At 42.5% G+C, this 16580-nt stretch overlaps 1 protein-coding gene across 1 annotated transcript; it reads left to right on the forward strand.

Moving 5' to 3' along the window:
* Window positions 1–696: 696 nt before the first annotated feature.
* Window positions 697–12307, forward strand: LOC311016108 (sodium-dependent lysophosphatidylcholine symporter 1-B-like). Its single transcript, XM_084013607.1, has 14 exons — window positions 697–911; window positions 2415–2543; window positions 3191–3315; window positions 6496–6619; window positions 6707–6785; window positions 6876–7021; window positions 7114–7204; window positions 7775–7890; window positions 8121–8204; window positions 9266–9349; window positions 9449–9561; window positions 9667–9810; window positions 10020–10196; window positions 10474–12307. Exons 1-14 carry the CDS (start codon window positions 828–830, stop codon window positions 10514–10516), a joined length of 1539 nt encoding a protein of 512 aa, XP_083869733.1. The 5' UTR covers window positions 697–827; the 3' UTR covers window positions 10517–12307.
* The last annotated feature ends 4273 nt before the right edge of the window (window positions 12308–16580 follow it).

Here is a 16580-nt window from a genome sequence, read left to right on the forward strand (position 1 = left end):
AAACAATCCAACCCCGCTCAGTTGGTTAAAAATGTAAAACAGTAAATAAATAAGGAGATGATTTATTTTTATAAAAACATGTGGCTAAAGTTACATATATGGCAAAGTGAAAATTAATTTTTGTTACTTGTTATAAGGTTTTCTTTTGTAGAACATACATAGACCATGATTGTGCATATGTATGCCAACTGGGCACAAAACACACACACACACACACACACACACACACACACACACACACACACACACACACACTAATAAATAAACACTGAATAAATAAACAAAAAAAATAAATAAATGCTAATAAAAAAAACAAATACATTTGTAAATAAATAGAACACATCAAGGGGAACTAATACAACCATCCTAAATGAGTATGCACATACATATCCAACTGCACATGTGCACATACTCACTTACATATATCCACATGCGCCCTCATGCATATCGGAGGAACTTGAAGACAAAGTCATTTTTAAAATGTAAAAGTCCTTTTTTATGTTAGCGTTAAAACAAAATCAAACCATATAGATGACAATGACGTGTCCTTTAATGCGCGTTTACAGTGAATTTTCTTTTCACCAAGCTTGATTTTCGTTTCGCACTTAACGCAGCGTGGAACACGCGATGGTCACGTCATTGCATTGATGACGTCGGCAGCCACGCGTAGTAGAATGAATGTGCCGGGGAGGACACGACAACCAGAGGCTTGACTCAAAGACCGCAAAAGGACCGAGTGAGACACTATGAAGCTGTGAAGCAGTTTTACTCTGCTGACATATATTACGACATAAAAAAAAACCCAAATACATCGCCTTGAAAGCACAATGGCACGAGGAGAGGGCGCCGAACAGTACGCGGCGAGTTTACTCTCCGTCAAACCTCTAAATGCAGAGATCAAAACGGCAAAGGTAAGAGCAAACCAGCGACTATACTTCTGTTTCTGTGATTAGGAACGTGCTGCGGCCGTTATTCAGCAGCGTAAAAGGGCGTGAAACCCCGAGTGACTTGTCCTCGGCATTTGAATGTAACCCGGTTCGTCCATCTGTCCGGGCAGCTGCTGTGAGGCTCGTGTAACACTCCCGGTTTTAAAGGGACCACGTCTTCGTTAAACTCGCCCTTCCGAACATTTCATTCAAACCGCACGGTCTTGTTGGGAAGAGCAGCCGTGGTGATGACAGATGTGCTGCAGAAACGTGACGATATTCTGCTCCACAGCTGCACACGATTCGAGTCTAAAATGACACTTCAACCAACCTCTACCGAGACTTATGTATGAAACGAGCCCGAAATCCTTACATGATTTCAATTGGCAATCTGTATGTGTCTGATAGTCTCCAGGTAATTCCCAAGTGTGTTCCATTTCATTTGAAAAAGTGTGACACAGTTGCATTACATCTATCCGCAATGGTCTTCCACATCCTGTCTGTTCTGTGATCACTCTTTTAACAGCAGTGAAAACATGAAGCCTACAATTTAATCTTTGCAAACCTGGTTTTAAATGTCACCCACTTCAAATGGCTTTAATTAAAATCTAGAATACAGAGCTGACACAACATGAGACAATAACTTTAAACCATACAATCAAGAACATGTTCTACCTGATTTAATATGTAAATGCTTGTTTAAATAGAAAACCTTTAATGCATCATCTTGAAGTTGTGTACAATTTTTTTTTCTTGAATTCAGAATCTCTGTGTTTTTGGGGGGGATTTTCCTCACCACTCACCAAAGGTCACCTACGAGCTGTAGTTCTATTTTCACGGATGGATTTGAGGGGAGATACTGTTACTCGTTCATGATGAAGCAGCGGTTTGCTCCCAGAATAAAGTGATGCTGCTTTTGTGTGTGTGTGGCGGTGTAGAGGACCCCTTGCTGACATCATGGCACCCGTGTAGCTGATTGGCTGCGGTCGCGGGATGTGATAAGACTCTAAGCTGTCCTCTGACTGTTGGCTACTCAGCATGAAATGTCACACTACCTCCAACATCCTATTGCTAGAGCCAATGGCAGCGCTGGATTCTTCCTGGTGTAATGAACTACAGTAACCTCATAGTTTCACACTACTGCAGCGTATACACCCAGACTACATCAGGGAATTATCGCTAATCTGGCATTCTGAATGGTGGCGTGAGGGAGGCGAGCCAATGTCCTTTCCCTCGTGGCAATAGGTTACTCAACGCTGCATCAACTAGAACAAAAGTTTTGCAAAGAGGGATGGATGAGGGGAGTTGAAGCAGAAACCAGGGATTAAATAAAACCAGAGTACAGAACAGAGCTGAAGATAATGATCACTTAGCGCACAACTGCCCACATCACTGAACCCGAATGTATATTCCTCTGGGAATATGGGCATTTCAGTGCCAAACTACCTCTATTACATATGTCCTCTGCCCTACCTCTCTGTCTTCCAGCCGAGGGACCAGAGAAATCGTCTGACCGTGAAGAACAAACTGTGCTATGCCATCGGCGGGGCTCCTTACCAGATCACAGGCAGCGCTCTGGGCTTCTTCCTCCAGATCTACCTGCTGGATGTGGCTCAGGTGATTGACAAGGACACACAAAGAGCAAAGTCACACTTGTCAGAGCTACAAAACACAGTTTTCCGTGCATATATATCTATCTCTGACGTATTTAGAAAAATACATTTTGTATAAATAGGAAAAGTTATTAGGAATACTATAAATTGTATGTGAAACGTCCTCTATCATCCTGAGTCTTCAAAACAAAGTTCATCCATTTGTTAATTGCACACAAGTTGGAGACTCATTTCTTTTATCTTTGTATTTCCCCATAGTTCCACATACTGATTAACTTGGAGACCAAGGCTCGTGTTCCTTCCTCTCAGCCTCGTATTACTTTAACAGTCTTCAGCCTACAGTAGCCGCTCAAGCGCATTAACCCGGACTCCTACTGCTTTGCTTTGTTACTCAATTAGCAAATAAGACTCTTCCACTGCACACAGTGGGAACATGAATAAATGCTATTCAGCTCACGAGATGAGACCATTACAGCTGCTCTGAATGCTGCTTTGTTCTTAAACAGATGACACAGTTGTGTATTTCAATGCTGTGGACTTAAATAGCCTCCAAATATCTCCGTTTCCTCATTTGTGCTGTGCTCTTAGGGTAGTCTTTGGCCTCCTGTTTTTGGTTTCAGGGCTCACTCCTTTTTCACTTCCTCCCTTTAGCTGGATCCCTTCCATGCCTCTGTCATCCTGTTTGTGGGCCGGGCCTGGGACGCTGTCACTGACCCCACCGTGGGTTTCCTGGTGAGCCGGAGTAGATGGACCGGCATCGGCCGCATGATGCCCTGGTAGGTGTCTGAGTCTTATAGCAGCGCATGCATTTTAGGACAGGCTCACAAAGCAACGAGGATATGAACAGATTAAAAAGGAAATACTGATCTTGATAGGAATGGGGTGAGAATTCTGAAGTAGGAAACTAATAACGGCTCATAAGCCGTCTGCGGTAACCATGGCAACAGGGGTTTAGATGAAGGAAGAATAAGTGGTAAGAGGGCAATATAGCAGTGTGGACTTGAGTCACACCACTTGGACTAGACTCAGACTTAAAACACAGATTTGATGACTTCCAAAGTTAATTTAGTTCACGTACAAAAACTATGCGACAAAAAACAAATTGCACATACAATATGCATTTGTAGAAATTGACATTTCATTTTGCGATTTAAAAAAAAAAAAAAAAGCATTATGACTTGTTAAGGACTCGAAACTCAAAGTTTAGGACTTGGGACTTGAGTGCAAAGACTTCCAAATCAAAGACTTGGTCCTCTGGAATGTATTCTGTAAATGGCAGCTGAAGCATCAACCTTTATTTGAGTGTGTCTTCACTTCTTTCTAGATGCAGATGTGTGGTGGAATCTACCAGCTGTTTTAACTGTTAGTAACGACTTTTTCAAGTGACTTGGCAGTGTGTAACATTGTTGGTTGAACAGCTGGAGGAGCTTTCAAGCTTGTTGTAGTTAAATATCTACATCTGTGTTTACTTGCTAGGCGTGTTCTTCTTCACTGCCTTTGTTCGATTGATTTTGTTCGCACATTTCCTGGTGCCCTACCTCCACCAGTAAACCATTGGAATAGTTTATAACCTGTTATATATGGCAAAAATGTATCACCCACATGCTGCCGGATGTCATACCATGTGTGTTCACGACTTCCCCAAAACTCAACAGGATCCCTTTTAATTTCCTGCGTTTGTGTGTGTGATGAAGCCGTGCTGCTCATTGATTTTCATCTACAAAGATGTAATAACCAACGATATTTAAGATATATGATTTGGTTTAGCGGCGGTAGCAAAATCTCTGTGTGAAGTTGTTTCGTTATTGTATGTGTTATACTGACCAGCTGCCGTCCTGTCAAGGGTATCCCTTCCTCTTGCCAAAAGCACACCCCTCCCCTCTCACCCCCCCCCCTCTCCCCCCAACCCTGAGCAGGCTAGATATGTGGTTTCATATATTTCTACATTATGCACAGAGGTGCTGGAAATGAAGTAAGAAACGGTGCAGGTCTTCATTATAAAATGAAAATGCTCTACCCAAGGAAGGTGACCTTGAAATTCTGCTTGTAGACAGGAACAGGGGGGGGGGGGGGGGGGGGGGGCACAGCTTCTCTTACATACATGTGTGTGAAATGTGAATGTGGCAACAGTGTTAAAAGAATGTCTGGTTCAGGCCGTGATATGATTTACACAGCAATCTAAATATTTTATTTACATTTTTCTCTCACATGATGTCACGGTGGTATCTTGAGCATCGTGGATTATTTTGAGTCAGAAATGTTGCACGTTGTGGGTTGAGAGGGGAGGGGGAGCTACCGGCTTCTGCTGTGATTGGTCAAACCCACAACACACCATCAGCTACAAACCAACAGGGGCGTGTGAGTGAGTGTTTGAGCGGGTTTCTTTTTGCAGAAGCTGAGAGAGGGTACCTTGGGTCAAGAGCCATGCTTGAAATAATGGAGATCATTGTTTTAAAAGGCAGCGTTCCACTGTGGCCTGTGTAGCTTTTCAAACTGAAGTGAAACAACCAGCTGTTAGATAAGAACACACAGATGTCTTTTTATGTCCCCACGTCCAATCCCTGTCTGTGCTAAAACGTTTTACATACAGATATCGTGACCTAGCACTCAAATGAGACATTCAGCATTGTCTGCATATTAAACACATAAACCGGTATTTTACGTGTGCGCTATGTAAATTGATAGTGTTTGTACCTCCAAGGTCACTCCCTGTGTTTTTACTGACCTCCAAATGTGACACACAAAGAATCCAGTGTGTTGTCAATCAGCCATGGCGGTGTGTGAAACGGTGGCAACCTGGCTCCCATTTCCAGACAAATTAGCTCTCATTAGCCTAATTCACTCAGACATTAGAGGGTATCAGGAGATCCTTTCATTCTTATTTACTGTATGTGTAATTCAGGAAGCAGGGTGGGTAGTTTGTATGACCATGTGTAAGTGCAGAGATGTCATGTAGAATAAAGAAACATCTGTGTTCAGTGATATGGCCCTCAGGGAGAGTCAGCATAAGCAAAAAAATATTGATATTATTTGGATTTGCTGACATTCAACAACACTGCAGAAGGATCTTTGTTACCGTTATCTTCCAGCTATCTTTTCGCTGCATTGTTTCTAAATCATTTGTTTCACAATCACACATTCCAGGAACGCAATTCTTCAAATGACTTGTTTTATTTGACCAACAGTCCAAAACCCAAAGGTTTTATATCGCACAAGTAAAAAAAACTATACAACTGAGAATCTGAAACAAGAGAATATGTGGAATTTTTGCTTAAAAGGAGACTTAAAAATAAAACAATTGTCACAATGTTGTTCTGTTAAATAATTGACTTATTGTTTCAGCTCTACTTCACATGTTGGGGTGTGTTGATGCCTTAAGAGGCACAAAAATAACATGGTGTTATGTTGCGCCCCACTGCCCCGTAGCAATGCAATGAGTTATGATATTCCGATGTTCAGGGGGAGTTTTATTCGGATGGTCGTCTATTGCAAAAACACGTTTCTGAAGTGGCACCAGCTTCTCTGACTGAGGTCAGCTGAGGTCATACTAAGCTGAACAAAAGGCTGGTGAGACCAGGGGTGAGAGCGAGGTGGCCTCACCGCTGGTCCAGGCATCCCTAGTTCCCTTCCGTAGCCCAGGCTGAGCCCTTTCTTCACACACAGGCTCTAACAGGGCAGGATTAGGGGAATTACTCACAAAGCAGTAGGGAGAAAGTAAAAAGAAGTGACTGGAATGGAAGGAAAAATTAAAAGGGGCAGCAGGCTGGGCACACTTTTTGGCCAAACAGTACAGCATGGGCGGTGAGCCTGTGTGTCCCAAATTAGAATCAAAGATACTTGCTTTGTCTAAAAACACACATTTGCTTCTAGAAAACACTGCAAATTGTTATCTTTTTATAAATGTGCCTTCATCATACTGTTTCTTAACAAAAACCCCTCTACCCCTTTCTTCCCAGGATCCTTTTCTCTACTCCGTTTGCGGTGCTGACGTACTTCCTGATCTGGTACGTGCCTCCTTTTGAGCATGGGAAGATCCTCTGGTTCCTGGTCTTTTACTGCCTCTTCCAGTCGATGCAGACGGTTAGTATGGTGACACTCCCAAGTACTTTGTTCTGCTTCGTCCCTGTGTGTACACCAGCCTAACTTCGTGTTTTTGTACGCCTGCAGTGCTTCCACGTGCCGTACTCAGCTCTCACCATGTTCATCACCAACGACCAGAAAGAAAGGGACTCCGCCACTGCTTATCGTACGTCAGCTCACTCACTAGTGTGATCAAACGCTTTCACATGCGTGATGTTGTCCAGGCACTGACGCTGCATTTCCGTGCTGCTCCCAGGTATGATGGTGGAGGTGCTGGGCACAGTTCTGGGAACGGCAATCCAGGGACAGATAGTAGGAGGTGCCACAAATTGTCCCACTGAGCTCGATGACCTCGACAGCAGCAACTCAACCAACATGACCGTAGCGACTCTGGATGAGACGGTAAGTCTCTTCAGTCTTCTGCACTGCGTCAGATAAGTGATGATATATACATACGGCATTTACATGAGTAACGCTGTCTTTTGTGTCCTCAGAAACAAGCTTACTTGATTGCTTCAGGGGTCATCTGCGTCATCTACGTCCTCTGTGCCACAGTGTTGTTTTTGGGTGTGAAGGAGCAAAAAGGTAGGACTCAATGGAGAGTTTCTCACTCTTCCAATGCTAAGATGGACTATTTAAAATATTTTAAGTGGAGTTGAGGACTCAGGATGCTGGGTTGGAGTCATACTTGAGTCATGAATCTGGGGACTTCTGACTCAATTTGACTCATTTGTGACTTCCCTTTGGATTTAACTCAGATCTGCACACTCTGTCTGCAACAATTATGGCAAAAGCAATGCAAACTAGTTTCACAGGAATAACATGACATTTAATCCGGTGATGGCTGCATAATGACTTGAAATGCAACGTTTAGGACTTGGACTTAGTTGAGGAATTCACAGCCAAGATTTGAGCCTTACTAGTGTTTTTCAAAACCATGACTTTGTCCAGCTTCTCATTTAAAGTTTGTATGACTGTGTGTCGGTTGGGCTGGGGAAACATTAGGTCTCCTTATCACTGAATAAAAGTGGTGTCCAGACGCATACCAGAACATTGTTCTCGTGATAATGGCTCTGCATTGTCCATTCAATTCCATTCAGCAAATATCCTCAGCTGTCTTATTTCTGTTCTCTTCTCCTCCATGTTGGATTATAGACAACGGGCGAAAGAAAACTCTGCTCACCTTCCGTCAGGGCCTGTGGCTGGTGATGAGTCACGGACCGTACATCAAACTAGTCATCGGCTTCCTCTTCACATCTCTGGCCTTCATGGTAATACAGTGTTTTTACTTATATGCTGCATACAGAGTCATACTTAAAGGCATAATTCAACATTTCAGCAAATAACCTTTTCTGTGATGTCGAGTGATTATTAGTTCTGTAACATGAAGCTGCATCCAGGACATATTTAGCTTAGCTTTTCCAAGATGGCAAACTATTCCTGTACTTCTGTAACTGTAGTTTGAATAAAAATTACTTTTTTTAATAAATTTGTTTTACAGCTACTGGAGGGAAACTTTGCCCTTTTCATCACCTACGCTCTCGGCCATAGGAAGGACTTTCAGAATATTCTCCTGGTCATCATGGTGAGTGTTTCTGCCCCCCCCCCCCGTGTAAAAGCTCTAATCAGTATGAGATCCAGTAGATTAATAGAGGCTATCATTGTGGAGCAGAATAAGCTCCCAGTGTTAGTGGGGTTTTCGGCACGTACTCTAAGGCCTCTCCTCACGCGAGGAGGTGCTTGGTACCGGGGCTGAAAGGGCAGATTTTCAGGGTGAGGGGAGGTGTTGTTTGGGCTCCTGGGAACCTGTCTCCCAATCACACACTCGCTTGGCCTTAGCAGCTGATCGAGGGAGAGACAGGCACACAGTGGAGCTTTTGTTGCCCTGCCGATCCCTCACTGCCACCATGGGAACTGCCACCATCGGTTGCGCCCTCCTTTCCATCCTCCTCTTTCTGCTCGGGTGCCTTTCCCTCTTAGGAGTGGAAACATATTTGGGTCCCATGTGTCATATTCAGTGGGGTGGGAGTTGAGGGGAGAGAGGAACTATCTTTCCAGTGTATTTGCCCACAATTGTTGTTTATGTTATTTCTCAGGCTGCTAAGCTGTCAGTAGCACGTTCTTGTGTGGTCAATTAACACTGGTTGACTAAGTTTGACCTAGAGGTCAGAGTTGGCCTGCCCCCTGCAGGGTTAAGTCAGGACCACACAAAGCATGTTGTGCCTTTGTCCCCTGACCTCCTCCTGCAGTGGTCACTTCATTCTTTCCGGTTCCCACATCTTCCAGTCCAGTTAGGATTTTCGGATTGACGTCAATTGAAATAACCATTTCACACAATTCCTTTGATGGTTTATGAGAACAAGAATGTCAAGTTATCACTTGGGTCACTTCCATCGTGCCAAGAGCTGCAGCCAGGATTTTAGATAGACTGAGCTCTTATTGTGGTACAAGTCCAATATGCAGCTTTTCTTTTTAGATGAGAATGTTTTAGAGAACAATGCCACTTCATGTGGCTGAATGACAAAAATCTTTGTTATAAATAATCATTGGATAAATAACTGTGTACACCCCTTGGCCTTTTGTGAGTGTGCATATTAAGATTTAAGGCAACAACAATACTAATAATTCTGTGTCCTATTTTCCCAGCTATCCGGGACTCTAACCATCCCGTGGTGGCAGTGGTTTCTGACCCGGTACGGGAAGAAGAAGGCGGTTTACTTCGGCATCACAGTGAGTAAAAATGTCTGTTTTGGTACAGCAATGGATAGAATAATTATAAAAGGATGGGTCGTTATGGAATTGCTCACATCTCTCCATCTCTCTTCATAGTGGGCCGTACCATTCATGATCCTCATCATCTCCATCGAGAGCAACCTGGTCATTTCTTACTTGGTCTCAGTGGCAGCAGGCGTGAGCGTGGCGGCGGCTTTCCTCCTGCCTTGGTGAGCATGAGTCCATCCACACAAGCCACTCATCGATGTGCAGATGTGGATATTTGTTGATTGTGTCTTGAGTTTCCTCCTAAATGTCGCCTTTGTGCTTTTCAGGTCAATGCTTCCCGATGTAGTGGATGACTTCAAGGTTAAAAACCCAGACATCCATGGTCACGAAGCCCTCTTCTACTCCTTCTATGTGTTCTTCATCAAGTTTGCCTCCGGAGTGTCCCTGGGTGTCTCTACACTCAGTTTGAAGTGAGTTACACTCTCATGTGCATTCCTATCCTCACAGTCCTCCTTAAAATGTAGTCGGTTTTGATTCTAACACTATAAGAGATAAGCTCCATGTCACAGCTCATCAGACCAGTGATCATGTGGTCAACATAATCCCTCACCTAACAGTCTTTGCCAAACTGTACTCACATCAGTTCAACGTTTCTCACTCTATCTGCATTTTTCCGCAGATTTGCCGGTTACGTGACCGGGAGCTGCTCACAACCCGAGGCGGTCAGTTTAACCCTGAAGGTGCTGGTCTCTCCTGTGCCGGTGGCTCTTATAGCTGTGGGACTGTTGATATTAAGGACCTACCCTATTGATGAAGAAAGAAGGCAGGGCAACCGAAAACTACTACAGGAAATGCTGTAAGTGAAAAGTGCACTGCACACACAAGCATTTGTCACATATTTTGATGCTTGACTTGGGATAACCACACAAGGTCAGATACCTGTTGTTGTGCAGCACAGTTAACAAACCAGCTAGATGCTAAATTCAGCTCTTCCCCCTCTGTATACCGCAGCTAAATTCTAATGAATCTTTTAAAAAACGTTTTTCTCCAGTGTTGGCATGTATTGTTCATCCTGTCTGGACAAGCCAAGTCCTCTATGTGTGACCCCTGGCTGTTCTCCCACCATTTAACAGGGATTCCGAGTCTGAAACTTCAGTGCTTGGGAGCAGCGTGTAGCCGCCGAGGACAAGACAACCACCACCGCTGCTTTAACGTGTTTGCACAGACTGTCGAGGGATATGTTACCCAACCATCTGCACTAACCCAGGGGTGACCACAGACCACTGCTGGCCAGACATCATCAGCATTAACCTGCTCCCTCCAGTGGATTCTACCGATTTACGTCGCCATCTAGTGGCCGGACAGTGGCATCTTGTGTGTTGGATTCAAATATTTTCTGTTGTCCTTTATCTCCAGCTGTGTCCCAATAACACTCCATCCATAATCACTAAAAACAAATGACAAGTCTTTATAGTGCATTATTTTGGCAGGTTTAACCCAAGTCATTGTTGCCATCACTTTCTAATTCACATTTTTTTTAGAGGTTATCTTTCTCAACACTGGAATCTATCCATATGTTAACCTAAATGGATATCTACTACTGAACCAAACGGTAAAATCTGATTACCTTATCATTTAAAAAGAAGATAATTTTTTTTTTTTTTTATTAGCATTCAACAACTACAGCTCCGGTAGTGTATGCGTAGGGAAGCTGCAGTCACTTTATCTGGGTGGACATTTACGCAACAAATCAAATAGTTGTTTCCAAAGATTTGAGACTATTTTTTACTGAGATGTTCCTGTAGCTGGCTACAATGTTATTCACATTGTGTAGTGGTTAGCAACTCCTCTGTTTCTTTTGTGGATTGCATTGTGGGACAACAGGTTTCATCAACTACTTTTCCACTCCTCCAGTGAGAATGCACTACGTATTGTTTATGAAGTATTTATTTGTTGGTTTACAAGATCAGACCTTCACTCGACCTGAGTGTGATGGTATTTTTGATGTTTACTACAGTGTGTCTTAGGTCACCTGCGTGTCACTTTCCATTCAGGCAGTGCTCTGAAGGAAATCTACAGTATCAGCCCTTATTTATGAAGGGCATATCGGCACTATTCCACTAGTTGTATGGGGCTGAGTTACAATTTCTACTTTTCGTTTGGTGTTATTTCCTGTAGTTAATTTCAGAAAGGAAAAAACATTAAGTGTACTTGAAACTTCTGAAGAGGAAAGGCATCTTGTGGTATGATGTACTGTATGTATGAATCACTGCCTTACACACTAACACAGTTCTGTTGAACTTGTTACTCAGATAAAAAAAAAAAATGAGTTACTGAGACGGGTTTTGTGCTTTAACATTTCAGCCAATTACCTATCGGGTTTAATTGACCGTTTTGAATGTGCTTTCACAGCGAAGTCAACTCCAGTATGCAGTCATTTCGTCTAGCAACGTATTATTTAGATATTTATTGAAACAAATTATGTAAGGGATTTTTTTTCCATGAAAGCATTTGTGTGTAATAATTTATTTTCAGTGAAAGGTTACGTGAGTGAGTTTCAAGTCTAACATGGTGGATTTCTTTTTCTGAGAAGAAAAAATGGCATGAGTTGATGTAAAGTAGTAAACAAGCTGCCTTTACAATGATGTAACTCTTAAAAACAACTGCCTTAACCCAGTTTTTTTTTATTGCAGGAGAAATTTGTCCTCACTTAAGATTGCTTGAATTCACCTCACATCCGCATTGGTTAAGTTATTAAGATCTCAGAGAAGTTTCTTTAAAACATAATATATCCCTGCATAGTTTTCACTTGCTCTGAATAAAGCACATTGCATCTCCCTGTGGTGTTTATATGCTGCTATTTGTATAATATGTAAATACATTTTTCCAAGTTTTATCAGCGAAGAGACAAATTAATGTGCTGTAAATTTGTAATTTTAAGTCTGTGAATAAAGTTTGTCAAAGCAAAGGAAACCTATTGATTTCTGCAACATCCAAAAGCGTACTTCATCATTTATTTCAACTGACACTTGGATGAGGGCTATTTTCCAGATATAAGTTGGTATAAAGTACATGCAGCAGTACAGCTAGCAGCCTGGTGGCCAAATATAACTCTCCAACAAACAAAGTTGGCCCCTTGGTGAAAGCTGAAGATTTTAGTCTAGTATCAAAACTTTTACATTTTTTTTCATAAATATACAGTAGGTATCAATGTAAATACAAAGCTTAAATCCCAATAAATAGTAATTTGTAACATTAACAGATAAATAATTAGAACACAGAATATGTATTCACCTTAGTCACCAAATGAACTCAAGTTATTATTCTATTGAAATTTTAAAAAAAGGAATGCATGCATAATATGCATATTCTCACTCTCATATTATGTTCTCGCTGCACCTAAAACGTTATAGGTCTAAAGCATTTCCCTTTAAGCCAGCTTGTTTCCAAAAAAAACTCACTTGATTAGATCATGATTTTGTGATTTGAATCAAGAAAACAATTCAACGAATAACTGTAGCCAAAGAAAACGACCACTGGTTCATTTTAGCCCTTAAGAGTTCCTTAAAAAACTTACACTCATGTCCCTAAGTACAAAAAAATGTCACCTTCCCAAAAAGTGCTGTAAAAACATGCTAAATTAATATTTTTTTCCACTTTAAACGAGTCAGTCTTATAAATCTACTTCAGCCTGAAATATACATACCAGATATGAATGATATTTTGAGGATTTTAACCCTTTAAAGGCCAATATGTTTACATAACTCCCTGTTTTTTATCGGGGAAAAAAACAAAAAAAAGTAAAATAATTTCCATAAAATAAATTTCAAGTAGTAATTGATTAGTATTATTATTAGGCCCTGAGATGGGTCAATTATTAGCAGCAACATTGATTTAGATGCATTGTTATTTTATCTACAGTGTCAGATTTAAAAGAAAAACTTACACTCGTGTCCCTAAGTACAGAAAATGTCACCTTCCCAAAAAGGGCTGTAGAAATATGGTATATTAATATTTTTTCCACTTTAAACGAGTCAGTCTTATAAAACTACTTCAGTCTGAAATATACATACCAAATATGAATTATATTTTAAGAATTTTAACCCTTTAAAGGTCAATATGTTTACATAACTCCCCATTTTTATAGAAAAAAAGTAAAATAATTTCCATAAAAATAAATATTAAATTAATTTCAAGTAGTAATTGATTACTATTATTATTATAAGGGCCCTGAGATGGGTCAATTATTCATTTTTTGACTGGTAAACACCTGGCAAAATGAGCAGCCCCACATAAACCTGCAGTTCCACCAGGTAAACATCTCGCCAGTCTCGGATTGAGCTTCTCCCATGCTGGTTTGTCAGGTCAACAATATGCTGCAGGATTTCCTCTGTCAGCAGCAGCTTAAAACTATGCCACCGCCAGAATCACTGACCCGGCCACTGTGTCAGTCCTGGGACCAAACCGCTGGGATGTAGCAGATGTAGCGGAGCATCGCAGAGTTCGTTGGAGACCAAATCATTCTTCCAGTTTTTGAAGTCCATCCTGCCCCAACTTCATCCATCTCCCCTCCACTCTTATCTTCCGATGAGTCTTCCGATGAGTCGGAGTTGGACTCCAGCTGGTCTTCTACCTCTGAGGCCTCCTCCATGTCAGCCTCAGAGTCCTCGGATGAGGATGAGGAGCCATCCTCGCACTCGGAGTGCATGATAATGTCCAGAGCCTCCTGTGTGCTGTAATGTCTGTCTGCCATCTCCAAAATGACTACTCCTGCACTACTGCTCATACTTTTGACAATGGCTGCAGTGCACCTGCATAAACAACCTGAGTGAGAACCAATTTTGTTTTGGTTCTCGTGCTACTCATTGTTTTTATTATTAAATTAGTTTAGAATGCAGTGTGTGGCTTCTAAGAGAAAAGATTTATGAAGACGGACACACACACACACACACACACACACACACACACACACACACACACACACACACACACACACACCATTATCCAACATCAAAGATGACACACACTTGTCATTTTAGTAGCAAGGCCCCTTGCAGAAAACAGTAAAAAGAGTGACATTTTGAGACATGCTTAAAATGGGGGGAAAGTAGCGCCACCTGGTGGACATATATAAAACTGTTAAATGAAAAGCCAGTAGTCCAAAAGGAAATATTAACATAAACGAATGCATTAGTTATGTTGAGATAAATGTGGGATAAAAAAAAGACATTTTCAATGGTTTTCAATTGGACATTTTTTGTCGCTAGGAACAAATGTGTCGGTTTTTGTGTAGCTTAGACATTTTAGGCTAATTTAACAAACTGAGATGAAAATTCAAAAATGTTTCAAAAATGAATATCTTCTGGAAAATGTGAGCTATATTCATTTAAAACAGACAAAATGGCTTGAAAAAAAAAAAAAAACAGAATGGCACAAAATGTCCCCAGGAACTCTTAAGGGTTAAAGACTCAAATCAACCAGAACGCAGCTTCGCCAGCCAGCAGGCTGCTAATTGATCCGCGCCGCTAATTAGCTCCAGCCGTGTCTGACCGCTGGTTTCACGCGCAGATCCAACGGGAAAGGTCGAAGGACAGCAGCCTGTTGCGATGAAAACAAAGCGTCATCTCTACATTTTCTGGAGCGTTTTATCACTTGGCCTCCTCAGCTGTACAGTGAACACCTATGAATCGCAATTTACCAGAAGGAGAAGGGTTTTTAAACTGGGTTCTCCAAACTCCAAACCAAGCAGACAGTCGGGAACGGGCGGGAGAAACCCCTCCCAGGGGTTAGCTGCCAGGGCTTCTCGAAGGCCTCACCGTCCCCTCGCACGGTCGGGCATCGCTTACCTCCCAGACGTTTCTGTCACCTGCTCCACGTCAGACTTGGTCTTGCGGGTCAAACCGTCTTTCTACGGTATGGGCGCAGGAGCAGACGAGCTGACGTTAGGCAGCGCCTGCAAAAGCAACGGGGTTCTCAGACCGTACGGAGACCTGATCTTCGCGTATCCCCTGACGGCCTGCGGTGCAGTGCGCGAGGTAAGGTTCGTGTCGTTTGTCCCGTCTCTCCCCACAATCTTAAAGTCACCATGTCTAACCCGCCGTCGACAGACAGCCCGCGGTTATCTACTCTACAAATCCGTGCTCCATTATGAACCTTCGCCAAAGCGTTTCCCACGCGTATCGCGCCGGATGAATGTCGACATCGAATGCCGTTATCAAAGGTTAGACTCGCCTCTGGCTATCTCCAACAAAGTGCGTGTGACAGTTCATTATTTATGATGTCCAAAAAAAAAAAACCTCCCCAGGAACCATCACGTGTTCCAGCGGGCTGTGAGGCCCACCTGGGAGACTGCTGTTGTGCGTAAAAGGTTGAAAGGAAGAGCAAATGACTTCCAGATGGAGTTGATGGATGGTACGTTTAAAGAACTGTGGATTGTAGTGGTGAAGAGCTGCTTCTCGGTGCAAATGTGTGTTTAAGTGTTTGGCACATTTTAAGTAAGTGGTTTCATTTGATGTGATGTACTCGAATGAACTCCTCAGATTCGTGGAGCAGACCGGCCCAGTCTCGGGTGTACCAGCTTGGAAAGACGGTTAATATCCAGGTTTCTGCTCCACATCTCCCAACTGGTGGGAAACTATATATCAATACCTGCTATGCCACACCATCCAGGGACTCAGAGTACAGCATCATTGGCAATTTGGGGTAAGTATTATAGTCAGCAATGCATTTAAAGTCGTTTGGTTTTACACTTGGTGTCCTGAGTTGCATTAAGTGCCGTATTGATGTCACCCATAGCTGTATGCTGGACAGTAAGAGCAACCCAGGGGCCTCTCAGTTCATCTCTCGGACAGACAACACCCTACGATTCTCCCTCAAGGCTTTCCAGTTCACGGCTGACCCTGACACACAGGTGAGCGTGGGGTATAATTATCTGGATTTACAAAGTTTTAGCTGCAGGTTAACCCCGTTTCCATTTTTAGGTCAACATTCTCTGCAAATTATTTGTCACATCTGAGGACCCGGGTCCTGCACAAAAATCGTGCACCTACAGTAGGAACAGGTGGGTGCTGGCACTATACATTACATTTCTATTTCAGGAATATAGATGTGTTTTTTTTGTTTCCAAGTTGATTGCATATCTGTGCATTTGCCATGACAGATGGAAGGCCCTCACTGGAGACGACTCGGTATGTGAATGCTGTGATTCACAGTGTGTGACCTCTAAACCCAGAAGGGCCTT

Source organism: Eutrigla gurnardus, assembly GCF_963514095.1.
Source record: "Eutrigla gurnardus genome assembly, chromosome: 7".
NCBI lineage: Eukaryota > Metazoa > Chordata > Actinopteri > Perciformes > Triglidae > Eutrigla > Eutrigla gurnardus.